The sequence below is a fragment of the Pseudopodoces humilis genome, chromosome 24 (assembly GCF_049639895.1).
Source record: "Pseudopodoces humilis isolate 2021_Gansu_Grassland_sample_001 chromosome 24, ASM4963989v1, whole genome shotgun sequence".
In the NCBI taxonomy this organism is placed as follows: Eukaryota; Metazoa; Chordata; class Aves; order Passeriformes; family Paridae; genus Pseudopodoces; species Pseudopodoces humilis.
The window spans coordinates 3,080,650-3,108,049 of NC_142223.1; the positions used below are offsets into that span (position 1 = coordinate 3,080,650).

General features: G+C 43.9%; 2 protein-coding genes across 5 annotated transcripts in view; both read left to right on the plus strand.

Annotated features, from left to right (window-relative positions):
- Positions 1–16,944, plus strand: part of PRDM2 (PR/SET domain 2) — a 66,327-nt gene extending 49,383 nt beyond the window's left edge. For 2 of the 3 annotated variants that reach the window (XM_005528315.3, XM_088066431.1), the window contains 2 exons: positions 12,200–12,334; positions 13,664–16,944. In XM_005528315.3, coding sequence (XP_005528372.2) covers positions 12,200–12,308 — 109 coding nt within the window. In that variant the 3' untranslated portion in view covers positions 12,309–12,334; positions 13,664–16,944. Of the gene's footprint in view, positions 1–1,723; positions 2,833–12,199; positions 12,335–13,663 lie in introns of those variants that run through there. The other variant, XM_014257275.2, reaches the window with a different exon arrangement.
- Positions 16,945–24,259: 7,315 nt separating this feature from the next.
- KAZN (kazrin, periplakin interacting protein) overlaps positions 24,260–27,400 on the plus strand; it is a 208,267-nt gene continuing 205,126 nt past the window's right edge. The window contains exons 1-2 of one of the 2 annotated variants that reach the window (XM_088066595.1): positions 24,260–25,022; positions 25,144–25,428. Coding sequence is in view for 1 of the 2 variants with exons in the window: in XM_005528316.3 (XP_005528373.3) it covers positions 24,902–25,022 (121 nt within the window). In the remaining variant the exon portion in view is untranslated. The remainder of the gene's footprint in view (positions 25,023–25,143; positions 25,429–27,400) is intronic. The other variant, XM_005528316.3, reaches the window with a different exon arrangement.

Below are 27,400 nucleotides of genomic sequence, written 5' to 3' on the forward strand. Positions count from 1 at the left end.
ATGTCTTTAATTATAAACTGAATTGAAAACTCTGGAAAAGTAATGTCAATACCTGAATGCAAATAAACTTCATGTCATCAAACTCAATGTTATTGGAGACACTGACCTTGTATTTGGTATCTGACATCTAAGGTAGGCCAGAATCATTCTAGATTTATTTATGGCGGTTCACTAAGTTAAAAAACATGACTGCATTCTTTACTTACTAAAATAACTTGCTTTGGTTTGTAATAAAAAGCATTCTCTGCATATATATATTTATATATATATAAAAGAAGCAAACCATGACCAAATACTTCAAAAATGTATGTGCATACGGACTGAGATCATTAAATACTTAATATAAGGGAAATAGACATGTAAGAAAAGTTACATGAACATGTAAATTTGTTAGAAGTATCATGCTTTTATGTTTCACTATAAAATTTTATAATTAAAGTTCTATTTCTTTTTGAGAAGAAGCATTTTAATCACAAGAAAGGGTAATCCTTCAATAAATAAATAAAAAATCTTAATCTACGTGCCTGAGTCCCAATTTACGTCTTCATGTAGTCTCTCAAATCAATAGTATATTTTGCACAGTGTTTATAACCTTTGTTACCTTGCTCCTGCCCTGTTTTTCTTGGAAACAGGCATCTGATTTGCTGAGGAATTTTCACAAAGCTCACTTGTAATTAAGAGTTCTTTTGGGGTTGGCTAATTGCAGCGCCTGGCTGTGATTAACACCAGATTTAGGGCCAAGGGTAGGGTTTTTTAATCGAAGTCATTGCTAGAGGAGGAGGGGGAGGAACTGGCAGCTTCTATCAGAACAAGTAGAGCAGGATCTGTTCATTGTCAAAATCCAAACTGTTCACAGCTTGTGTTTCTTATAGTGATCATCTCCGAGGTGCAAATAGCGAGGAAATACTTTGTAAAGGTTCAATATAGCAGAATTATTCCCATGTGCTAGAGGGGAATTTGACTTAAAATAGTCCATACCCAAATTAGGATGTGTTGAAGGAGAAAAATGTTACTGGAATTTGGAGACTAATGGTGTAAAAATGCCTTTTAGGAACGAGAAATGTCTACCAGGCTTGTTCCCTTGGGACATAAACATCTCCATGTTAATTCTCATCAGCTGCTCTCTTAATTATGTGTGAAACTGTATTTTAATGTTGCCAGAACAGATCAGTAGAATAAGAATCCAAAACACCACATCTTTCCATCTAAAGTAATCATTTGACCTTAGGCAAAATAACCAAGTACTTGGAAATGGGTGCATATGGGAATTGTTCAGTATTATTTGGGGGAAATAACAATTGACCTGGGGTAAGGTTTCCTTGGCTGGCTCAAATACCTTTGGTTTACTTTGGCTGCTTGGTGTCTTTATTGGTTTAACGAATAGTTACACTAGGGAATTCTTTTTGTCTCTGAAGGAACTTTTGGAAATCAAGACTGTCTAGTCAGCTTTTTATATCAGTTATATAGTATGAAGAATTTTTTTTGCCTTCATACACTAATATCAGCGCAGTTTAACTTTGATTCTACTCTATGTAGGCACTGTTGGGTTTTGATTTTTTTTCCAGGAAATCTTAATATTTTTTCAAGACTTGCTTTATGTATATTTTGTCTGCCAATTTGTTTTTCACCTTTCAGTTTTTCTGTGTAAACATACTTGTTCACAAATTGTTTTGTCATTTATCTTCAGTTTTTGTTTTGTTTTGTTCTAATTTCTATTTTCTAGGAATCTTCTGTAAAAACAAAACAAAAAAAAAATCCCTTAATGCCATGGTAGAGCTGTTGCATGCTCATCTTAGGATAAGCACTACGCCAAGGGATGTGAAATCCAAGCTTGCGAAACCCGCAGAAGCTGAGTCACAACCATAAAATTGCCTGCAGGCTTCTTGCTCATGCTCAGTGTCAAGCCTAGATTTTCTTACTTTGTGCTTGACACACACACAGGATGATTCAGATTAAAGTGAAGGGTACTGTTAAAAACAAATGAAACCCCGCAGGAAATAATAATAAAAAAAAATAACGAATCAAATCTTTTGCTCGATTTTGTCCGTACCTTCATGGGTGGTGTTGGGCAGTTCAGTTTGTGTGCTTGGCAAAGCAGGTTCCTTCAGCCTGTCCAGAAATCAGTGTAGATTCAGGGCCAACAGTTGCTGCACTCCAAGTATTTTTGTCATGTATTAGGTCTCTTACAGCCTTTTTGTCTAAATGAGTCAGTAGAGGCCAACCTAGCACGGCAGAATTCCCTTCCCACCTTCTCATTTTCTGAGTCTTTTAGATGTCCAGTATACTGTGGGAAAAAAGCCTGATTTGGATGTTTTATGGATTTTCCAAGTTCTTATTTACACATGCAAATAAAGCTTTATATAGCAGTGATGAATTTCTAAACAGCAGATATATAATGGATGCAGTGTATCTTTTTATGGATGAGAAGGCCAGAGCAGGGCTGCAGACCTGCGTATTTTGAAAATTAAATACATAATTATTCTAAAAGCTTGTACACCTCTAATTTAAGACAACAAATTGGTCTATTGTTCATAACAGCTTTTTATGGAAATACTGTTTGTCACGTGTTCATAGAGCTTTCACGATGAATGACAGAATGGATGAAAAGTGACTAGTTTCTTTATACAGACACCCCTTTTGTTTTTTGTTCTTAAAAAGTAATCTACCTCTTTAAAATTTGTAGTTTAATACTTGTTTGGTGAATTTGTGCCACTTTAACTTTCACTTTCACTATCATTCCCATTTTGTTACATTTCTGTTATGGGGACTTTATGTTGAAATATTGTATAAAGCATTTGTAGCAAGTTTTAAAAAATAAAATATTTAAAATTATTTAAATTGTTTTGGACACTTCAATTGTACTATATGTGATTTACATTTTACATTAATTTCATTTTGTTTTCATTTTGGGTTGTTAATCTTGGAGCATGTTCCTGTATTAAAGTCTGCTGTTAGTTATATTGTTTCTTCTATTGGAGAGTGATATAAAGACTATTCTAATGAAAACATTAAAAATTGCAATTTGACATAAAAGTGGGGTTGTCCTTGCTTTTGAACTCTGTAGCCTTGCTGGAGGGCTGTAAATGCAGGTAAGAATTGAGGGATTTTCCTCCTCCACATGCCATCCATCCTGTGCTGTAAGTTCCAGTTGTAGTTACGAGTCCGTGGTGTTGCAAGCGCTTAATGACCAACTAGACGGAACTATCACGACACATTTTCTAAAACCAATAAAGTAAACTTCTTAAAAACTTTGAGGGAAACTTGCCTTTTGTGTGGAAAGCAGATGTGCCAGGAAAAATACGAAACAATGTACATCTAGGAGGAGTTAAATGTGCTTGCATCCTTTAGTTGTGTTCCCCTGGTTCAGTGATATGAATTTATACCAATTAAAGCTCCTGACTTAGCTTGGGGATTTTAGGTTTTAATTGTGGACACAGCTAATAAATTTGAAGTATTTAAATAAAAATTACATACACTATTTCAACTTCTGATACTGTAGTTTTCTGGTTTTCTGATATTATAGTTTTCTATTTTTATATGCTTTTAACTTGTTAAATAGTTCAATAAAAAAAATACAAGATTTTTTTTTTGGCTCTTGAGAATTTTGGAATGTTGTATTCCACCACCAAGATGTGCGTTCAGCCTCTTGCAGTGGATGTGTCCATATTAGTGTGGCAGTGGGGTGGAATAATAAAACATTGATAAGGCTAAACAGCATTACAGCAGTCAATTCCTTCACATGCTCCCTGCTAATCCAGTAGTAAGTTACTATTTTATGTAGTTGTCTATTCAAATTAATGCTTCTGTCTGAGTAAGACTCTGGTGAGAACTCCCAGTTTATTTTTTTGTGTGGGATGTCATTCCTTGAACGTGTTCCCTCCATAACAATATTTTCTGTGAATGTTAACTGATGGGGGAAGATCTGGTGGAATGATGCAGAGGTTCCAACATTGTTCATGGAGTGGTTTTGCACTCACTGCAGTTTGGGATTTGCTCCTCCATGGAAGAGTTGAATCCTTAGTCTGCTTACAACAGCAGTTCCACCAAGAAGGTGGGAGGAAGCCACAGTGAAGGTTTTCAGTCTTGATTAGGTTTTACTGTATTTACCTAAGGGAAAACATTGTTTTACATACCCAGTATTATATAAGAAAAAAAGAAACATGAAAATGGCCATGTTAGTTTTGAGATTGCTGAGGATGGGACATAAACTTTTCATTTCAACAATTCATTGTTTCAAGTCTTTTACAGACAAAGGAAATACCAGTTGGTGTTTGCTTTTGCTGCAGTGTGGGTATTTCAGTGACCTTGTAAGGATTTATTAGCCATGTGTAGCAGTGAACTGATGGTGAGTACAGCAGCCTCGTTCTCTAATATGGCAGAAATCCTCTTGCCATTTTATCTGCAGTTTCTCTGCTGTGATGTTAAATCCTGTTGGGTCCTGAGGATGTGCCACACTGAGATGTTCACCTATGTTCACCAGTTGATCAGGGAAGTGCTGGGTGATGCAGATCTCCAAATGAGAAAGGATCATCAAAGAGTTTCAGTCGTAAATAGATGACTCATCACAAATAGAAATGTGCAGCTTTCATAGTTACTCTTGCTATTGCATCTCATCTGCATAATTGAATTTCTCTGGCTTTTATAGCCGCCTCTGTATGATCTGAAGCAACAATAAAGCTGTAACATTGCCCACAAAGTGCTGACACATCTTGAAATGCATCCAGACAGGCAATGAAAACAATTAAACTTGTCCTGTTTACAGAGACCAAGTGACATGCTGGGCAAGATCAAATGAGTGTCAGTTTAATAAAAACAGCGATGCTGGAGTTGTTGTGGAGATGGGAGATCTGACAGGTTGTGTTTACCTTTTCTTGTTTTCCATTTTCCAGTTTGCTGGAAGGCATGGGAACCAGCTTGTGGCAGCAACTGTCTGAGCTGTGTTCAGTCCTAGGTGTTAGAGCCAGTCCAGGGGATGCAGCCAGGCCCCTCCTGCTCCGCAAGCTCCTTAGTCCTGGTGGAGGCTGCCCAAGGGGATTTAGGCTCTGGGGTGTTTCTGGCTCTGGTTTGTCAGCATTTTCTATTGCAAGACTTATTTAAAATTCTAGTTTGGTTCCTGATGATTTTCTTTGGGGAGATGTCGTAGAGTTTGATGTCTAAATGTTCCATATTGAATGCAAATAGGAATAACATTCGCTTCATTTACTGTGGTTTGTGACTTCATTTCCAAATTTACGGGCTTAGCTCCAGCTTTTTTACCAGAGTTTGGTTTAGCCAAGGAGCTGAATTGCTAGAGACAGACAAATTGCTTGTGAATGACCTTAAAAAGAGAACTTAGAAGACTTTACGTACTAATTCTGGCTTTTATTTACTGAGTGTGATCTGCATGAGTCACATGATGTTGTAGTTCTGCTCATGATGAAAAAGGAGCTAAACAATAGATTTTGAACAAGAAGTACATGCTGGTTTGGAGCTGAGCTTTTGTGGTAAGTGTGATGAGAGAAGGGTGAACTTCCACATCTATTTCATTAAACTGTAAAAAATAGCAGTTTTTACTGGAAAAAAGGATGTACCTTCCAGTACTTTGCAAGAGGGGTTGGTGAGGAAAATATTTCAGAGCAAGATGCAAATAAAACACTTCAGTAAGGCTTGATATAAATGAACAGTTAATGGTCCATTTACACATCAAATGATAGTGGAATTGTATGTTATTAAAGAGGGATCTCTTTTCCATGTGTTTGAATGAGTTGCTGTTATTTCCTAAGCTTTGTTTGGGATCTTTTTTTTTAATTTAAGTAATGTCTTATGATAATTTTTGAACAGAATAAATAGTAAGGTAACAGTCTGCAGCAGGAGTTGGTGCCTTTTTGTGCCCATCAGTTAAAGTCAAGCAAGGATTAGATGTTTAAAGTGCAGGTAGGTTGTCCTCTGCTGCCTCTGCAGCAATCTCCAGCCATTAACCACCAACCCTCTTCCTTAGTGAAAACCATTGAGTCGCCTCTGGGTGCTGCTTCCCACACATCATCACTTTCCATTCTCATTTTACTGCACCTTTACTTAGTAAGTCTTTAAAGATGGTTTTGGTAGGTCATACTTTCAGAGCATTCATTGGGAAAAGAGCACTGAAATACTGCTGTTTTTTTCAGATATGAGGCAGTAAAACTGAAATTCAAAGGGAAGCCTGAGCAGGTATCAGGTTGGAGGGAGGCTTTTTCTTAAGAGATAGGTACCTGCTTCATTTTCCTAATTTATTCAGAGTTCAAGTGGTTAGTGAAACAATATTATAATCAGCAACATGCACTTTGTTTGTATATATATATATCTGTTTAATTTTTTAAGACTTTCATGTTTCGTGAGCCAAACAGAGTCTCTGAGTCATGTTTTGGATGACAATACACCCAGAAACTGCCAGAGGGTTGTGAGAAATGCCTTTGGTTATTCAGCAGGTGATGTTCCATTTCTCTGAAGTACAAGGCTCAGTGTTCAGTCATTCAAGGTGGTCTGGCACACAGCAGGTGAGCAGCGAAACTGAGACTTGCCCCACTCAACCACCCTAAGTCAGTCAAAAAACAAGAGTAACAATCTCATTTCTGGGCCTGTTTCAGCAAAGCCTGCCTTGTTCCCAGCTGAGGGAGCTGGGGGCTCAGCCTGGAGGATTCCCAGGGGGAACTCCCTGACAGGAGGGGGCAGCCAGGTGGGGAGTGGGCTTTGCTCCAGGGAACAAGGACAGGACAAGAGGAGGTGGCCTCACTGTTCCAGGGGCTGCCCAGGGATGTGGTGGAGTTCCCATCCTGGAGGTGTCCAGGAAACACCAGGAGGTGGCACTCAGTGCTCTGGGCTGGGGGACAAGGTGGGGATGGGTCACAGGTTGGACTCAATGGTCTTGGAGGGCTTTTCCAACCTCAATGAGTCTGATTCCTTCTGCAGTTCAGACAGTGCTGCTCAGCAAAGTTAAATGCCTGGGGTAAAGTGAATGCAAGGACTTTTTCAGTGAAGTGAATTTGTTGGGCTTCGTGCTCAGGGCATCTGAAGGCTCATTCCCACGTACAGCCCATGTGTGCATAGCCCCCAGCCATGACTCAGTGGGGGAATTTATGTAGTGTTTCCTTTAGGTGTCGAGATCTCTGCTAAACATTGCAGTGTGGAAGGAGGTGGGAAGATGAAAAATACTGAATTCTTACATCACTGAGCTGTTTTGAAGAGTTTCACACTCAAACTCCACTGTCACTGGAACCTGAAGTTGCATTCTCCATTCATTGTGGCAAATTCAGTCTGTCACTCATCTACATTTTCAAATCAAAAGCACACTTTGTTCTGTGGTTTCTTTTTTATGTAATGAGATGTACAGGACCGAAGGCTCATCCTTGTTCTGCTGCCCTCCAGCAATCCTTTTGAGTTCTTTTGGTGTCACCATTTCTGTATAAAGCTAAATAAAATCAACTACAGTGTTCCCTATGTGTGATGGACAAGATTCATAGATACAAACTTTTTATCAAATTGCATTGCCTGACAGTATAGAAGATGAGTTTGAGTACTTCTGGTTTTAATCCAAAATTGTTCACCTTTTGACTTGCAAAATGCTCTGTGCCACTTTAAAAGGGCAGGAAGGTAAATTTCTGACATGATGCTGTTCATCTGAATTTACAGGTTTACACCAAGATTTCTTAAGTGACTAAGACTCTAATCTCTGAGTTTAACTTGAACCTTCAAGGCAACTGATTTTCTGAAGGAGATCAGAAGCTATGTCAGTGCTGAATTCTTTTTCAAGTGGCTTCTTTAGGGTCACCGGTTGCTTTTCAAAATGTAGTTCTATTTAGGTGAAATGGTGTTGATACATTGATTTTTGAGTCCCTAGGTGAGCTGTAGGTGTGGTGTGAGATTTTTTTTTCCAGCTGTTGTTTTGGTGTTCATCACCACAGTTCCCCATGATCCACAGGAGTGGAACTGAGCCAACAGTGAAGAAACTTAAACTGTAGAGCAGTTGTGAAACAAAGCAATTTTTGGGTTCCTGTGGGGCAGCAATGCTGCTTTAAAGGATTAAGTTCTTTGAAGCACTGTGGCTGGAGAGTGCTGCTAGGTGTCTTCTTGGAAGTCAGGAATGCAGAGGATCTCATTAACAGGTTTTTCCAGTTCAGATTTGTGACAGGCCAGACCATAATATTCACATTCTGGCCTTTCATGCCATGCGAAGGAAAGATAAAATCCTGATGTTCTCCAGCTCTTTCCCTGTTTTCATGAATAAACACATGTAAATCTCCAAATATCCACAGCACAACACATTAAGATCCTTTTTGCTTTCCGCTGCTTCCCCATTTTCCATTCAATGAGTCAGGACTTTTCCATAGAAAAGAGAAACATCCCTTTCAACAAAATTCTATCCATAAAACTTTTTGTCTTGATAAATACTCTGTTTCACTTGAACAGGCAAACAAAGGGGTTTTTTTCCTTGGTGGTTGATGTTTTTTATGTTGTTTTGTGTATTTACTTTCCCATTAAGCAATGTACCCCTGCCAGAGAGTACATTTCAGTCAGGGTAGCAGCACTGTGGAAGTTTCGTCTCACAGAGAGCAGAAAGTCCAGAAATGGCATTTATCCATCTCCTGAACCCTCTTGCTTCCCTTCTGGCCCGTGAAATTAGTCAGCCTTCTGCAAAACCAAGAATTTGGGCTTAAACATCCACATTTCTACTTTTTATTCCTAGGCAGTGATTTATGCCAGCTTAGCTATTCTTTTACTTAAGAATAGGAAACACTTGTGAGAATGTGTTCCTGGCATGCTTATTGTTAAACAGAATGTGGAATGTGTGTGTCTGAAATTTTGGAGCATATCCTTGGGGTTATTTTAGATTATAGACTATAATCCTTGCAGGGAAAAAAGAACACTTTAATTAAGGTAAAAATGTGAACCTAAATCACCTGAATTTTTACCACATACTGCCATGAATTTATTCACTGAATTTCCCTGGTGGGACTGGCAGCCACCTGTAATCACTCCAGCTTTCATGCCCACAAATACCGTGGCTTATTTTTCTGGGATGTTTTTAGAGAATTAAAGTAGCAACCCAGGAGGATGTTAATTGCAGAAGCGTGGTAGAAGACAAGCTAATTTGAATTAAAAATACCAAATGTATTTTGGGAATGTCTGAGGGAAGGGGGTGTGCCAGGATTTGGCATTTTTCCTGCCCTTTGAGTTTGTGAGTGCTGCTCTTGGCAAAGCTCAGGGGCTTGGGAAGGTACGTGGAACTTGGTTTGGACAAACACTTAAGTATTCAGGAGACAATTTAACCTGTTACAGAAATGCAGGTGGTGGGGGAACCTTTGCCTTTGTTCCATCCTCTGCTTTAAGGCTGCAGATTTTCTGAGTAACCTTGCTACATCCCTTTCCACCTGACTCCGTTCTGGATGTGAAAAATTGGGATTATGGTACTGACTCACATTACAAAACAGTTTCAGATTTGAGGATGGAAAACTGTAAGAGCTGATATTTAGTGATTTTTTTTATTGTAGGTAGTCTCACCAAATTGGGTAATCTATCTCCTCTAGTTTGGGTATGCTCTCAGTTGTGAGAGAGCTTTAGGCCTTGCTGGGTGTAAAAAATAGCCTCATTTAACTTCTGGGTTAGCTTTAATTTATTTTAATTTATAGCTGTGTATTTAATTAATAGCTGGTGCATCTACCAAACTCTTTGGTTTAAAAGTCCTTAGTTGACGGGGGAAACTTTGTGCACACAAGTCCTTCCTGCTACCTGACATTTGGGATCTTGGCCTTTTTCCTTACAAGCAGAGCATGTTTTCTGATGTTATTCCTTTATTTAATTTATATTTCTTCTGGCTAGAACTGTTCCCTAGCAATGGTTCTGGCAGAGCTGGGGTAGCCTGGGCTGGGCTGTGCACAGGGGTGTGAGGGGCTGGGAACAGCCCTTGGCCCTTCCCATGGAATCATCCCTCAGCAACATGGCACAGGGTGCCTCAGAATTCCTTTTCTTTGCCTGTCTCCAGTTACCCAGCGCTGAGATGGTGAAAGCAGGTGCAAAGTGACAGTGCTAAAATTAGCAATTTCAATCACTGCTCCCAATGCAGCTCCCCTCCCCCTCGGAGACCAGCTCCCCTTTCTCACCCAAAAATCATCCCAGCATCCCAGATCTTCTTTAAACAGGCTCTTAAATGAGAGTTCTCCATCCACTCCAGGCTGATGCTGGGACAGAGGAGGGCTCCGATTCCTGACAGCTTTGACACAACTGTGCTTTTGAAGCGTGGTTCACTGGGAGCACGATGGAAAGGCAGCAGTAAGAACTCCATAAGGAACTCAACTTCATTTCTATTTGGAAGAAGAATCTTTTTTTATCTCATTCCTCAAATCCTCAGCTTCCAATTAACAAGCCAGCATCTATTAGTTTTAAAGCTGGAGGAAATTAGGGGTGGAAGATTGTAGAATTTCAGAGTACTTTGGGTTTGAAGGAACCTTAAAACCCATCTCTTTCCACCCCTGCCAAGGGCAGGGACACCTCCCACTGTCCCAGGGTGCTCCAAGCCCTGTCCAACCTGGCCTTGGACACTTCCAAGGACAGCCACAGCTTCTCTGGGCACCCTGTGCCACCCTCAGGGGAAAGAATTTCTTCCTAATGTCTGATCAGGGTGTGTATTTGAAAATCTAGGTCATATTTTCCCTGATATTTTGTCTCTTTGGATTTGTGGCTTTTAACATTATTTTTTTCTTTAGGTTTCCCATAGGATGTAGACCCTGCCCCACTGCATGCAAGAGCACACAGATGTCATTGATTATAGAAGAATTTTAAGAAGTCATAATTAATATTTTCACAGGAAGCATTTACTTACATGGAGACATTCTAAACAGAAAGAAACCAAACTTTCCCTCTTCTAGTTATAGTAAAAATGTGAAGCCAAACAAACTAAACTTATTTTGGATATTCTGCTGTTTCCCTTGGTAACAGTCCTTATATGGAACAACAAAAGTCTGGTTTTTGTTGACCTCCCCATTACCACTTTCTGGTTCTTCCACATTAGTTGAAGGTTTCAGGGTTGAATTAACAAAGGCTGGAATGGATGATTTACATAGAACAATAACAAAACTTCTGGCAGGCAATTTTAACCACCAATTTTAATTTGAAAATAATTGAATTGCTTGCTTTTCAAAATTTCTGTGGTTTTGGTTTTCTGTTGTAATGGAAAGTTTGGCACTTCTTTATGTCTAACTTGCAGTTACATTGTGTGTAAAGACAAACTGAAATCTCCTTTAAAGGGTGTATATTGAATTCTAAAAATAACACAGAGAGAAACCTGGGTCTTAGCTTCTTTTAGACATGTTGCTGTGTAAGAAAATGATATTTCAAAAGATGTTCCCTTGGAAGAACGTAAGTGGTTGGGTTTGGTGAGAATTTTGAAGAATTTGCCTTGAGAAGGAAGGTATGTAATTACCTATGGGGGTGCACAGGTGTGAGGGAAAGCAGACAAGTTTGTGCATGATAGCAAAAGGTGCTGAATTTAAAAACAAATAGGGGATATTTTGGAATCTTTTAGTGTATGGAAGTTTAGCTTGTGTATACATTTGAACTGAGATTGTATGTCTAGAACAGGGCAGAAGCAGTTGGACTTGCCTTGCTTTGAGTCATGTTTTCAGGCTTTCTTCTTGAAATCACAATCAGCTGAGGCATAAAATTAAAATTTTGCTGTGAAATCTCTGATTTTCACTCTCCCTTTGGGACTCTTAGTTTAAAATGTGAAGTGCAATAAAGGCTCTGTTGTGTCCTGTATGTTCCTTGTTGAGTCTGTCAGTGCAGTAGTGACAGGAGCGTTCTGCCGACTTTGACCTGATGTGATACATGTTCTGCTAAAGTAAAATTCCTTTTCCATAAAGATGTATTTTAATGCCTGCTGTGGACTGTCCTGAGAGAATAGAACATGACTCTCCTGGTTTCTGATGTAATGTGGGTTTGTCTCTTCTGTTTGGAGGTTCTGGGACATGGGGTGGGAGCCTGGATGCTGCTCTCAGTTGACATTATCTGTTTCCTGCTTAAATAAACTCACAGGGTAAGTTCAGAGCAAGGCAATAATACCCTCTTGCCTTCAGAAGTGGCTCTTGGTACCTGTGGGTGGAATGTCGTTTTCTTTTCTCATAGTTTACTAAAGCAGCTCTCTGGTTTTGTTTGTGCCCGGTCCCTGATGCTCTTCTGCCTCTTTGCACAGCTACAGGCTCCGCGTGGCCTCTAGATGTCCTTCCTCCTCCTCGCATAACCCCAGCACCAGGCAGTGCAAGAAATCCAGCTCCACCACATCCCACTTCTTCAAGGAATAGACCCTGGGCATGTCTGACCAAACCAGGTACAGCCACACAGCCACGGGAGGATGCTCAGGGCTCCTTTCTGTGCTCCCAAACCCTTCTGTGATTCTGTGGGCAAGGAGTGCAAGGTGCTTTGGAGATCTGAGCCTCAGAAAACCCAGAGTGTCATTCTCTTGTAACTGGTGCAGTTGTGGTTTGGGGGAAGGCTGAGGGCTGACAACTGAATGAGCCATGAAGAAACTGCATCCCCTTCCATGCTGGAAGTGATTCCAGTGTCCAAGACTGAGGGACCACCGAGATGCCACTGCTGGCTGCTCTGTCTCATTTCTGGGGTGGAGGGTCTCTAGGATTTATTCCCTTTGGAGCTTTTTGCTAGCAATAATCTCCTCTCAAAATATGTGATGTATTAATTCCAAAAGGGAATTCTCTGGTCATTGGTACTTGCATACTGTGGATCTAAAGGATGTGTGAGGGTAGTCAGCCCTTTACCCCTCATGGAAGGTTTAAGGAGAGTTTTGTTCATGATCTTTTAAGACCTGACATGTTGCTCTTCTGGACCCTAGGGAGTTTGTAGATGGTGATGATTTTTGTAAGGATGGTTTTTATCCCTGACTTGGAAGGAGTGGTGTTTGTATGTGATTGTAATAGAGGGCCAAGTGCTTTGGGATCTTTTAGGCTGAATGGGTGAACACTGGACAAATATTAACTGTCAAATAAACCATAGCTGGCAATGTGCATTTTGCTGGCTGCTTTGGTGGCCCACCACAAGGTCAAAGACCAGCATTACAATGCAAATTGCTGTGATAACGTGCAAAAATCTCTAAGGGTAGTGGTGAGATAAACTGTGGTGTTAAGCTCTATGTGCTTGGGAAAATAAATGACCCAGCCCCATGTATTGGTAGGGCTGAGCTGATTTTCTGTTGGTTTCAACAGGACACTGTTTTCTGCTTCTTCATTCCCCCACCATTAACTTGCAGATAATAATCTCCTTTATACTGATCTAACAGCTAAGGAACAAGATACCACATGTAAAGCTAAAGGTGAGAATGAGTTCAGCAAAATCAAGACACTGCAGCCTGAAGTTTATTCTTTCTTAAAACCATTCAAAAAACAACATTTGAGGGAATAGGTTATAAAATTCTGAGGTTTGCTATCTCCTGAATAATGGGGGTGGTTGCTAATGAATGTTAATATCCCTAGATGTGGCACAGAGCTTTAGCTGTGGGAAGTCCAAGCAAAATTAAATCATGGGTGTTTCTTCCCTGTACAGTGGTCACTGAATGACTTGTCCTGCTTCCAGCTCCATGGAACATGGATCTGGGACTCCTTAAACTGTTTCTGATTAAATGCAACTTTCTGTATATTTTCAGGTACCAGAAATTTCTGACTGGGAAAGGTGAGGTGAAGTAATCCTCAAGCATTATCCTCTCCTGCTTTGCTCAGATGAGGTGAGATGGGTTCCTCAGCAGACAATGGACAGTGGTTTCTTCTGCTGGAAGTGATGATGTACTTCTGTCATCTCAGCCTTCCTTCCAAGGGAGGGAGCACAGAGCAGGCTCCTGCCTTCTCCAGAGAGTGATGAACTGTGGGTGCTGGGGACAGGGTGATCTCGGGGTCCCCCAGTGTGTGGAGCCCACGTGCCAGCATGAAGAACAGCATGGAGAAGTGTTCAGGCAGCTGCAGGCAAAGTACCCGTGCTCAGAGGGTGGGTGGGTCTGGATGGGTCTTCTCTTTCTGGGAGAACACAGAGAGTTTAACATACTATGCAATTATATTCTGAAAAGACTGTTACATCATTTTACTTTCTGCTTTACATCCTAACGGGTAAAGAACTGGGCATCCCACAAAAAAACACTGGAGGGAGTGGTAGGTTTTCCTGAGGTTTCCACATGTGAAGTCTGTGGGTACCCCAGTCTCCTGACTTTGTACCATTAGCTTTAAAGGGCAGATGCTGTTGCTTTTGAAGTGCATCAGGACACATGTTTTTTGGGAAGATCACCCAATTTGGGAAATGCACTGATAGCCCAGTTCCATAAAGGGACTGGCATCCATTTCTCAGAAGCTGCCATAACTTGTGTTGCCAGTCTGGTACTGTTTAGAGTCAGGATTTATTTATTTAGGGACAGTATCAAACACTGGTGTTGCTGTGCAGGATCAGACCAGGCTTGTCCTTAAATACAACATTTGTCCTTAAATAGAGCACCTGTGTTTGTGTCTCTAGACATGAGTTTGTTTTCGGGGGTCCTGTCCAGAGGCCACCCATGAGAACATCCAGTAAAGATTAATTCCAGAAACACACAGGTCAGCTGGTAAAATGCAGTGCAGAAAGGTCTCTCACCTCTTTCCTGCCCCCAAATGGGGTCAATCACACCCAGGTACATCCTCTGCCAGTTCTGGGCAGAACTTCTGCCCAGTTCACCCATGAGGTGAAGGGTTCCTAATGCCAACACATGATTTTCCAGGATCCCTGCTAACGTAGCATCCAGGTTTGGAATTTTTTAAGGAGGCCAAAGGGGTTGATTGTCATATTTCCTTCTTGTTTCAGTCAAATGATTCCTGTCCTTGACTTTGCACTCCACACAGATAAGCACAGATCTGTGTATGCACACGTTAGTTAAGAAAAAAACAAGTGCCCGGTTGATAACTCCTTCCCACCACCCTGAAAAAGTCAAACAAAGGATCAATTTTATAGATATATCTTCATATATAGATATAGGTATAGATATATATGAAAGATAAAAATATATATGTATGGAATTGCTGAAAACAGTTAATTTTGTATAGTTTTGATGAAAATCAAATTGTTCAAAATGAATAGAAAAGCTTTAAAGAAGAAACACTGTTCACCATAAAAATGTTTTAGGTGCGTGTTGTTTGAGTTGGAAAGAAAAGGTTTTCAGGATCTTGTATTATCTCACTACAGATTTTTTTGGATAAACCCCTCTTGGAGGCTTTCTAAGTGCAATTGTGGTTTGGGGGGAGGCTGAGAGGTTGAGAACTGGATGAGCCATAAAAAGCTGCATCCCCTTCCGTGTTGGAAGTGATGCTTCCAGTCCAAGACTGTGACACCACCGAGATGCTCGTGCCACTGCTGGCTGCTCTCTCATTCCTGGGGTGGAGAGTCTCTAGGGTTTGTTCCCTCTGGAGTTGTTTTGCTAGCAATAATCTACTCTTAAAAGAGATGTACTAATTACAAATGAAGGCTGGGATTTTTCCCAGCAGCCTTGGAAGACTGAGAATCTCATTAGTCATTCAAACTAGTTGGAAGTGAGCATCTAGATCTGCTAGGCAGCTTGGTAAATTTTGGTCAAATAGCACAAAAAGATTAAGTTTCCTGGCCTTATGCATATGTCCAAGCAGCTGGTGTGCACACACAGCTCTCTGATCAGTTTGTTTCACTTTGGTTTTGCATGTTACCTTTTTATTTTCTCTCCACATTTTGTCCTTCCTCTCATCATGTAATTTTAGTATGGTAAACCCCGTTCTTTCAAGCAGGAATGCTCTTCCTGTGTGTCTGGAGAGCACCTAAATCACTTGAAAAATGCATATACAGTGCTAATAAACCCAATATACTCTGACTTAAAGCACCAGAATTATTGGTGATTGATTGGTTACGATTGATTTTCCCAGTGCAGATTTGTAGGACACCTTGTCAAAGATTACACTTAGAGTATCAATTATCACTGGTCACTTGAGGATTGCTGCTGAGGAAGAGTTTTTCTTGCCATATACCCAAATACTGCTTTAAACAATCCTCAGACCCACTCAACTTCCAGTCAGATAAATGAAGTAGGGAGTTCTGGCACGGATGCTGCCCAGTTTAGTGCCTTTAAGGCATCCCAGTGAGGTTACCAGAGGTCACTTCTGTGCAATTTATTTTTGCTGCCTTTTTTAGAGTGTTATCAACTATAAAAACTGACAGACTCAAGGAGAGAAGTGTGTACATTGTTGTGATATAGGAACGTTTTTCCCAGAGAAATTCTGGTTTATCACACAAGCCTTGTAAATATGTATTTACAATTTTAAAAGCACGTCTTTATGTCCCTGGTTGTAAATTCTCTGTTTTTAAAGTTTTATAACATGTGATTCAACCAAGAGACCACAGTGCACAGCTTTTTATTGTACTGGTCTGTTTGAAGGGTCCATTACAGTCTAAGCTGTAGCAGAAAAATATCCATGCCACCAACAAGAAATAACCCATGGTTACACCAGACTTCATCATTTTTCCTCAGATAGAAAACGCAGTTTTTCTGGGAGGGTTGGGGAGGTTGGGGAGGGTGATTTTTCTTGCAGAAAAAAAAAAAAGCATCAGTTCAAAATGGTGTCGTTTCTCTGAACCAGTGAGGAGATTTCATTCACAGTGAATTCAGGAAAAGTATGCCATTTTTTCCCAAGGCAGAATTTCACAGTTTTGCAGCAAATTTTTAACCTCTCCCGTGCCTGCTGATGAAACATGAAATTTTGCCCTTGACCAATATCACAAGTTCTTGTGAAAATTCAAGGAGAGGGTGGGGAAGAAGCTCAGGTTTTGCATGTAGAATTTGTGAGGATGACACTGGCAGCTCTGCAGTGCTCTCATGGCAATGAGAAGTTTATAAAAAATAAACTGTGTGGAGATGTGGTGGGACCTGGTTTGTGCTTGGCTCCTGAACTGCTCTGGAAGACTGAAAGCTCTGTTGCCTGTCTGCCATGTAAAGGAAAAGAACAACAATAAATTAACGTGGAAAACTGAATTATGGAAATATTTATTGTTATTTCATCCAAAGAAAATGGGGATTGACTGTGGGGGCTCTGAAACAGTGGAATGGTCTGGGGTTTTTCTGGTGGGTGATGGGAGGGGAGGAAGGAGATGGAAGTGTTTCCTTGGTCTGACAGGGCACACAGCCAGGGATTCATCCTCCTGACAGCTCCAGCCGAGGTCTGCACGCTTGGAGAAGCAGCACACGAGCCCTTTGCAGTGTGGCCTCTCCATCCAAATCCAAAGCTCCTGCTGAGGTGTGGCAGCACTGTGGAACTTCAAGGCTGCTGTCCTCAGCCTGGAGGGAGATATTCCTGCAGTGGGAGGGTTGTTTTCCTTGCTAGGAGTGGCCCCTGTTTCACACATCCTGTGCCATCACAGCACATTGAGACATTTTAGGCTTTGTTCAGGGCTCTGGGACTTGGCTCTTTCCATGGAATCCCAAAGTGCTTTGGGAGGGACCTTACAGCTCATCCCATTCTCCCCCTGCCACAGGCACCTCCCACTGTCCCAGGCTGCTCCAAGCCCTGTCCAACCTGGCCTTGGACACTTCCAGGGATGGGGCAGCCACAGCTTTGGGCACCCTGTGCCAGGGCCTGCCCACCCTCATTGTAAAAACCTTCTTTAAATCTGCTCTACCCTCCTTCAGCTGAAAACCCTGAAGGGGAATCACTGAGGGTGATGGGCAGCCATTGTCACAAGTGCATTAATCCAGTCACATTCCTTAAAAACGACAGCAGGTACAATAAATAGGTTTGGGAACAGCTGAATTATATATATTCATATTAATTTCACATAGGCTAAAAACGGCTCTTTCACCCCAGAAAATCTGAAGGTTCCTTATGCATTATAAATAGATCTGTCTGATAGAGAAAAGCCACTGTTGTCAGTGTCGCCTGTCAGTGCCTGCAGCAGCCTGCCAGGCTGCTCTGGCAGTGCCACAGCCTGTTTGACTTTCAGCAAATGCCACCCAGTTTCAGGTAGGTTTGGAGGGATCCGGTTGTGCTGAGCTGTCGTTCTGTCCCTGTCTGAGAACCTTGAGAAATATTCTTTAAATAGCTGCATGCCTCCATTCTTCTGTCTGTGCTGTCACATGAAGCAGCACTAATTACTCCTTTTTATAAGAACTGTGGCTTTTTTTGGGTGAAGGCTACATCCAAAAGCAGATGAGGAGGATGGCTCTCTCATGGTGAAGCTGCTGCCTGGAGCTGTTCAGCTCTCTGTGTGCGGTGCTGGCAGGAGGATACAGACAGCTCCACACTGCTGGATCCCCTCCCAAAGTCCCAGTTAGCCAAGCCAGGGGGGTTCCAGTCCCTGGTGCCAGTGCTGGCTGGAAATGCTCTTCCAAGGCTGTGGGACATAGAGAGCTGTGTTTGCTCAGGGGTGGAGGACACGAGTCCATCCTGCCTGAGCCGCAGGAGAGCGGCAGAAACAGAGCGGCTCATCCAGAGCTGCTGAGGAACATCTTCCTGGGCTGTGAGCAGCAGAGCCTTGGAGCCTTTCCCTTGGCTCACAGCCAGCCAAGGTCAGTGCTCAGGAGCTGCTGCAGTGCTGTGACACACTGAGGATGCTCCAGCCCTGCAGGCACTGACAGAGATCCTGCGGAGCCTCCTGGAGCCGGGGACATTTCCCGTGGTGCGGGGATGAGCTCAGCTGGAAGTGACAGCGGAGCATGTTCTGCTCATGGACAACTATGGATGCTAACTCTGAAATAGAGAGCACAGTGCCTGTGGAAATTGCAGGCCACATAGCTTTCTCAGTCTTGCCTGGGAAAGTGGCCTGGGAATTCATGAGGAGGAATTAAAACAATCCTCAGAGACAGAAAACAGCCTTGCAGGTGCTGTTTGTCTGTTCCTTGTTTTCTTGCAAGAGAAGGTCGAGGGGTGGTGTGCCCCACTGACCAATGATGGTGATGTGTTAGTTTACTAGCCAATAAGAGTTTCTTTTCTGTACTTTCCACGTATCAATCTATAAAAAAGATGTGAAGCAATAAACTGAGAGAAATTCTCCTGATCGACTCCACAAGAGAGTCTGTGTCGTTCTTCTCGCCATTCCTAATAGAGCGACAGACAACCATCACTTATTCCCCAGTGAGAGAGAGGAGGGGCACTGCCAGGTGCTGGGGTGGGGACAATTTCAGCCTGGCTACATTTGGTTCATAGCAGGCTTTGCAGCTGCCTTGGAAGGAGAAGGGGAAGTTGTTAAAGAGCAGCTCTGAGCATTTTATCTTAGATGTGAGATGCTCATGCAGGGCCAGCCCCTCTCTTGTACTGCTCTGCTGAGATTTGGGTCACCTTGACTTCAGCAGCACTTTGCAGGGTTGGTTTCCTGTTCATCTTTTTGTCTTTGTGTGCCAGAGTCAGGGGCTGTGAGAAGAGCTGGGTGAGGGTTTATTAACTCCATCTCCTCACCCAAAATCAGCTCCTCTAGGCCTCTCCACTGAAGCTCTGGGGAATAGATTGTGTGGGGACAGGCATTGCATCAGAAAAAATCACATCTTGCCATCTGCACAATGTATTTACTCTGATATATATTGAATTTTCCTATAGCTGGAGTGCTTAACTGGCAGAACAGCCAGACTCCCTGAACTTTTTTCTGGGGTTTCTTTATCGTGTGCAGTGATTCAGGATTGTCTGGGGTGTATTGATTCAGGAATGCTTCTTAATTTGACCTTCAAGGGAAATCCTGTCCTAGTAAATTCTGTATCTGAGTTCAGCTTCTCTTTGTGCCCAGCACCAACTGATGAGAGTCCTTTCAGAGCTGGCATTTCTTTTCTACAAGGATATTTATATATTAATTAAACCATAGTAAGTCTTATTTTTTATAAACTACACAAAATATTCTCTAAGTAATTTTGATTTTATTTCTTTCTGCCCCACTTACGTAATTTTCTTCTGTGCCTTTCAAACTTTTTATTTTTGGAAAGAATAAACCTCAACCAAACAAAACTGTCTTTCAGCCAAGAGCTGCTGGAGATGTAATCTGAAGGAAGGCAGAAATATGTTTAATTGCTGCCTCTGATGCCAAACCTTAAGTGCTTTGCTTCAAAGTGAGTTCTACAAAACTCCATTTGCCTTGCATGACACAGGCATTAGAATTGCAGAAACCCTCAGGAGCTGATGTCAGTGGTGTGGTCTGAAGAGGAATAATCACATCCATACATCCCCATGCATCCAGCCAGCGATTCCATCAGCCCTCCCTGTGACAGTGCTGTCCTGGAAGAAAATGCAAAAATCCTCTGCTGCTATTTTTCCTCACAATCTCTGCCTTGCACCCAGGTACAATCAGTGAAATGCTGATTTCTGACACAAGAAATGAATTCTCACTTTGCAACCATTCACAGCTGATGACATCTCATTAAGGATAATTTCTGAATGTTCTTTCCTGAGCCCTCCCCCCATTCCCAAATCCTTTGCTACAAAGAACATCGTTGTGAATAACCCCATTTCTCACACAGGGTATTTCTAGAGCTGTGAAGTACCACAGCAATGAAACGTCTGTTCTCGTGATGTAGCGATTTTAGCCGGGTTTCTCCTCTCCCTTTCATGCATTTTCCTGTGGCACATTGTTTGTTCAGTGGGATAATTGGACGTGGAAAGGGAGCAGATCTCCACTGAGCTGCACTTCCCAAAGCTCCTGTGTCCTGATGTGACCTGTTCCTGTGCTGCTGCCAGCATGGGCCGGGGGCTGGACGTGCACAGAGCCTCTCCCTTTGCCTCTGATCATCACTGGGGAGAAAACAAACTGCTACAGCCTCATGAAATGACCTGGGGACATCTCTCAGCAGTCATTCCAGGCCAAGGGCCAATAAAGGTGTGTTAGATGGACTTTTCCTGGAATTTGGTTTGATGGTAATTCAGCTGGGGTGTTTTTAAGCTGCTTGTGTTGCTGCATCTGGGTAAATCTGCTCATGAGCAAATCTGGCTCCAGCTCTGGAGCCCTTTGCAGAAAAAGCTCCCCCTCAGTGAGGGGTAGGGGTTGGCTTCCCTCTCCTTTCACCCTCCTCCTGCTCTTCCAGGGCAGGGAATTCACAGATTTCATTCACTGTGTGCAAACACAGCTCCTCTAAACTGAGCTCCAGCATCTTAACAAGAGGCACATTATTCACTTTATTCCTAACACTCAGAGAATTCCTTTTCCCCTAGAAAGAGAAGCTCTGAGTCAGGTTATGTTCTGTTAGGGGTTATTTTCTGTGCAGGGTCAGTTGCTGCAGCTGATGGAGCTCACAATGGCTCCAGCACAACTGGGGGAACCTTCAGGAACCTTGTACTTGCTAAATAGATCCCAGGGTGTTGGGGTAAGCACAGGAGCCCAGAGGAGGAAATCTGAATTGGATCATGTGTGGGACTCAGCTCAGCAGCACAAGTGTCAGCTGTGAGGAGAATCCAGGTGAGCTGCAGTGAAAATGTCATTTCTTTGGGGCAAAATGTACTGAGCTAAACTGAGCATCCCTTGGAGGGTGTCCAGAGAGAAGGGAAGGCACTGGTGATCTCTTCTGCTCTGGATCTGCTCCCAGGCTCATCAGTATAACTTTTATAATCTGATTTTTCTCTGATTCTGCTTCTGTATTTCTTCTGCACTTCTCCTCACTCCTGGATTTCTCAGCTTCTCTGAGCTGAGCTCTTTGGGGATATTCCCTCACGGGGAGTCCCACTTATCTCAGTTCTCTGGAACTCCAAAAGCTCATTAGGATCTTGTTTCTTGTGTTTATTAGGATGTTATCACAAAAGTTGGCAGGTCTTCCCCAGACCCTTCTGCACAAGCTCAAATCATCATAACCTGGAACACTTTGGGCTCTGATGGCACAAAATGGCTCTGAACTACTCAGTTCTTTTATCTTTATATTTATTCTTATCCAATTAACAATAGACACGTAAATTATTTTTCTTAATGACCCAATGACCCAACACCTGTGTGCTGCACTGTGGCATTTTCTATCCAATCACCTCCTACTACCCAAAAACCTCTAGAAGAGGAACATGAAGAAGAAATAAGAAGGAAAAGAGACAACATTCTAAATCCTCCATCTTGTCTTCTATTTTCTAAACTGTTTTAAACTCTAAACTTTAACTTTTTCACCCAGTGACTTAAGGAAACTTCTCCAATTTACACACTCACACTTTTAGCTTTTCTATCTAACAGTTGTTTTCATGTATCACCATGAAAACATGCCCATAAATATCATGTTGTATGAAATTCAGTGTTCTCCTGGATCTCAGAGCCAGGGATCAGAGACAAGGGCTCACACTCTGTGTCTCAGACTCCAACAGGGAGAGGAGGTGGTGGATGCTGAGCAGGGACACAACTCCCAGAGCAGCCCAAACAAGCAGGCTGGTTTCCTGGCTTTGTGGTTTTGAGGGATGTGGCGTGGCTGGATGCAGTGGCAGGAGCTGTGAGCAGTGCTGTGAAATGGAACCTGGCCTCTCGTGCTGAGTGACATGCAGCTCTGGAAAAACCTCTGCAAAGCAAAGAGCAAACAGACTTTAACAGCTCCCTCCTCTGCTCTCTCTTATCCCAGAGTGCCCCTCCTGCCTGTGACAAAGTCCTCAGCACCTGCAGAGGACAGCTTTGCTAAGATTATTGGGTTGCTTTGCTGGTTAAGAACTTCCAATGCACTTTCCTAATGCGCAGTGGAGTTGGGGAGAAGGAAAAATACATCTGGGAGCTCATCTGCAACACTAAAACCCCTGATGTCTTGAAGCTGGAAAAAGTTTTGTTAAGGAAATAGAGAAAAAAGATTTTCAGGTAGCCCTTATTATTTTTTTTTCCCCCTAAATTATATTTTAATATTTCAGATCTGGGTGCAGCTTTGCAGTGGATTCTGCAGACCAAACAGCTCTGGGAGGATTTCCATGGTCAGAGAGAGCAACAGGCACAATTAGGGAGGAAGAAACAGCCCCAGGAATATTTACATGAGTATTGAAGACATATGGACCAAATGGCCCAATTTTTGCTTTCCTCCATGTGATAGAAAAGGTCAAGTTAAATCTCTGGTTTGTGCGAGGGCAGAAATTGTTCCTGTGCCTTTAGTGAAAGAAACATGCAAAGTAGTCTTTGGTTTGTTTGTCTGGGCTCTACCAAAGATAATCTGAGCCTAAAATCATATAAATCATAGAATCCTAGACTGGTTTAAGGATGCTTTAAAGAGCATCTTGTCCCAGCTCCTGCTATGAGCAGGGACATCTCCAATTTCATTGGATTGCTCAGAGCCCCATCGAACCTGACCTTGAATGTTTACAGGGATGGGGCAGCCACAGCTTCTTTAGCTTCTTCCAGCTTCTCTTCTTCTCAGTCTGTTCCAGGGCTGCTCCACCCTCACTGTAAATTATTTCTTCCTAAGGTTGCTGCAATTGAGGGAGCAAATACAATAAACTGACCCAGCTGGGTTTTGTGGGCAGCTCCCGGCTCGGTGCTGGGCTGATGCAGCACAGACCAGGACATTTCAATTCCCACTGCTCGGAATTTTCCAGGTGTCCCTCGGCCTCTCTGTGCCTCCTTTGGCCGCAGGAAGGGGCTGAGATCACGGTTCTGTCTCCCCCTGCTTTGTTTGTACCTGCAGGAACCTCTCATGCTCTGCCCTGGGCTTTCTGCTGCTCTAATCTGCCAGTTTCTAATTTCCACCTGGGTCACAGTGTGTTTTCCCAGCCATGCAGTAACCTTTCTTCCCAGCAGACTTCCCAAAAAAAGCTCTGATGACTCACGGAGGGCAAATTCATGCGGAGCTCCCGGAGTCAGCATCCTTTGCATTGGCAGAGGGACTTTTTCAAATAAAGATGAATCAGCGCTGTCAGACTTTGCTGGGAGTTAACTCTTGGCCCCTTTTCCCTGGAAACAGCCCCGGCTGGTGCTTACACTGAAGGAATTCCAGCCACGGCTCCCTGCGGGATGCAGAGCCCCGGGCACCGCGGGCAGGTTCGGGAGAGCGCCCGCATCCTTCCCCTTCCCTGGAGCATCCCGGCGGGCAGGAGGGGTTCAGGGGGAAGGGAGGGGGTTCAGGAGGAGGGAGGGGGTTCAGGAGGAGGGAGGGGGTTCAGGGGGCCGGGAGAGGGTTCAGGAAGGCGGTTCCCTGCCTGGGTTAGCAGCGCCAAGTGCCTCCAGAAGCGCTCCGGGAGCCGCCGCTGCAGCCGTGCAGAGGGAGGAGGGCCGGGCAGGCACTGCAGCAGGGCAGAGGATGTTACTTAACGTGGCTCCAGTCTCCTCCCCCTCGCCGCTGTGGCTGGGGGAAGGGGGGAGCGGGCTGGAGGGAAGGGACAAGCGGCGGGGGTGATGCCCAGAGCCCCCCGAGCCCAGCCCGCCCGCCGCAGCCGGTCCCAGCCGCGGCTGCCTCCGCTGGGAGCCTCCCCTGAGCTCCGGAGGTGCAGCTCGGGCTCCGAGCGCCGGGCAGAGGCGGAGAAGGAGCTTTTCCAGCGCTCCGGCATCCCCGGTGCCCTGGCAGAGGGTGCGCTGGAAGGACGGAGGCTCCGCATCCCGGCCTGGGAAAACTCCCGTGCTCCCGGGGGAGATGAGCCCGGGCTCACGGACAAGGGAGCCGCAGGGTTTGGACATCTCGGGAGAAGAAAAGAGCCTCGTGGCTTTGCTGTGAGCACGGCAGACACCTCCGAAGGGGCCGATCCCAGCAGTGCCTGGTGCTAATTCGTGCCTGAAGCCGCTGGAGCTGCCCAGGACCCACGGGAACCTCCCGGGAGGGGCGCAGGCCTTTGGGTTTCTTAATGAAAATACCGATGATATAAAACGCGTGCCATCATCCTCTCCCTTGAGAAGAGGGAAAAGAGCAGCCTGGCATCTCGGGAAGAGGCACCACCATCCCTCCCTGGGTGTCTCCTGAGGATCTGGGGGGGACAGGAGGTGTCGGAGCTGGGGGCTCTGCTCCATGACCAACACTCGGGACTGCAGGGCAGCCATGGACTCCCCTCCGCTCACCTCCAGCCCTCCTGCAGGACCCGTCACCTTCTCCCAGGTTTTTGGGCAGCAGTGCCAGCTCATGGAAGCAGGTAAGAGAGGAACATGCACAGGCACCTCCTCGTCATCCTACATCCCACCTGGCAATGCCCTTGCTGTCCCTTTCCTGCTCTGTTTCCCAAGTTCTTCCCTAAAATCTGGTGTTTTCCACAGGGAAAATCGGGGTGACCCCTTTTGCATTTGCACACCTGCCTCGCCGACCCCTGGAACCCCTCAAAAGCTTTGTGCCCAATTATTTACAGTAATTGTTTTGGGTTGACACGGACCAGGACCAGCTGCTCTTTCCCCGATGGTGGAAGTTACTGTTTGGGTGTGAACAAAACGTGCCTGGCGATTTTTGCATTTCAAAACAATGACATTCAGAGTGGAGGCCGATTTGCTGCTTTGGAGGGCGATTGCTGCAGCTCTGCTTTGCTATTGAGCTCCGTGAAGGACAAAGTGGGGTTTTTTTTCCATGGCTTTCCCTGGCTGTTTGTGTTCCTGTAGCACCTGGAAGCTCTGCTCCATTTCCCAGGTGTTTTCCTGCATTTCCAACTCTACAGCTGGGCCTGGTTATTTCTTATCTGTGCCTTTGGCTGTTAACTAGATGATGTATAAGGTGACTAATCCCAAATTTTCCATGCTTGCCCCTTGCTGCTCACAGGTGCTCTGAAGCATCAGCCCATGAAGTGCCCCAGAGCTGTGCACTCACATCCTCCTTCACACCTGGCTCCCCAAGTTTATAAGGGATATTTATGGATAAGGGACTTTACAAGGTCTACTCCTCTTTTCCTATCCCTGCTGACAGGTAGCTCTGGGGAAGGATGTGTTTGTTTACTTAGAGCCGTGGAGAAATCCGGGTTTCTGCAGTGATGCCATAACAACACTTGCTCTGAATTTTTAGGGCTTGTTCCTCTCAGATCTACTGGTACTTCCCTATTTCTGTTTGTGCTGGTGCAGGTATCGTGGCAAACTTGTCCTGCAAAGTGTCCCATCCTTATTCCTTCTCTTTTCTCTTCTAGTAACCAGTTCTGTAACTAATGATGTTTGGATTCTATGTTTCTACTTATGTGGTGAGATTAAAAATATGATATATTAGAGTTTCCTGCAGGTCTCTGTGGTACTTCTGCTCTGCCTCTTGTACCTCCACAGGTTGAGCTGGGAGGATGACTCATTAGGTGATTAATTAGCTGACTGCTACTCATTTAATCAAGATTGAGATCATGCTGCTGCCTCCAAGAAAATGTCAGGCAGATCTTCAAGAAGGTTTTGTATTAAACTTTCCTATTACATATCCTGGGATTAGTGCAAAGGCTGTGGGTCCATTGCAGCAGGTCTTGCCCAAAGAAGAGGTGAAGGAGAAAGCTCTGCTTCTGGGTGAGCAGTTTGTTCCCCAAATTAGCAAGCCCAAGGATGTGGGAAAACACAGGTGGTAGTTTGTGTTTGGTTTGTTTTCCTTTCCCTTTCCTAGAGGGAAATGCCCCAGAGGAAACCTGGGACTTCTGGGTTTTCAGATCCCACCTTAGTCAGTCGACCAGATGATTTTCTTCTCTCTGGTGGATCATGTTGGTAGGATTTTCTGGGTGTTTTCTCAGGTATGAGGTGAGATGCAGTGTAAGAATGCTTGCCATGGATGTCAGCGACATCCAAAGGGATTTCAGTAGATGGTGTGTGCTCCTGTGAGTTTCCTGTCCTTACAGCAATGCCAGTACACACTCTGAGCTCCTGAGAGCAGAAGCTCAGCTGAAGTGTCTGTGGATGTGTGCAGTGGGCAGGAAGGATGCCCTGAGGCCGTGGGAGTGGATGCAGGTTTGGGACACCAAGCTCTGGTTCCTCACTCGTGTCCTGTGCCGCTGAGCTGACATTTGGGATGGGGCCACAAAAGCTCTCAGTGTCCAGCAGGGCTGTGCAAATGCCTTTACAAACCATAAATCCAGACCTTGCCCCCTTGATTCCCCTCAACAACAATCTCTGGGGAGCTGTGAGGAGCCAAGCTCTGACCCAAACAGCACAAACCTCACAAGAAAGATTTGTGGATACCCAGCAGCACATCATTGTCCTTGGTGACATTTGGGCTCCTTAATAACACCAGGATGTGCTTGAATGATAAAGGTGCTGGCCTTAATTAAATGTCAGATTTTGTGCCTGGAGAATTGCCAAGCTCGAGACAGATCACAGGCCTGACAGCACCCTTTGATGTACCACCTGCAGTGATCTCGTGGTTTTTATAGCTTCTGCCTCTGGTGTAAGGACACTTCTCCAAAGCACAGGTGGGAAGAGCTGGGCTCTGCTGGCAGAACGTGCTTCAGGTTGTGTGCAGCGTTTTCTGCTCTTGCTGGAGGAACCAGAGGGTGTGAGCTGCTCCTCTGCAAACACATCCCCTTCTCCCAGTGCTGCTCCTCAGTTCCTCGCTCTGGAAACCAAACACTGC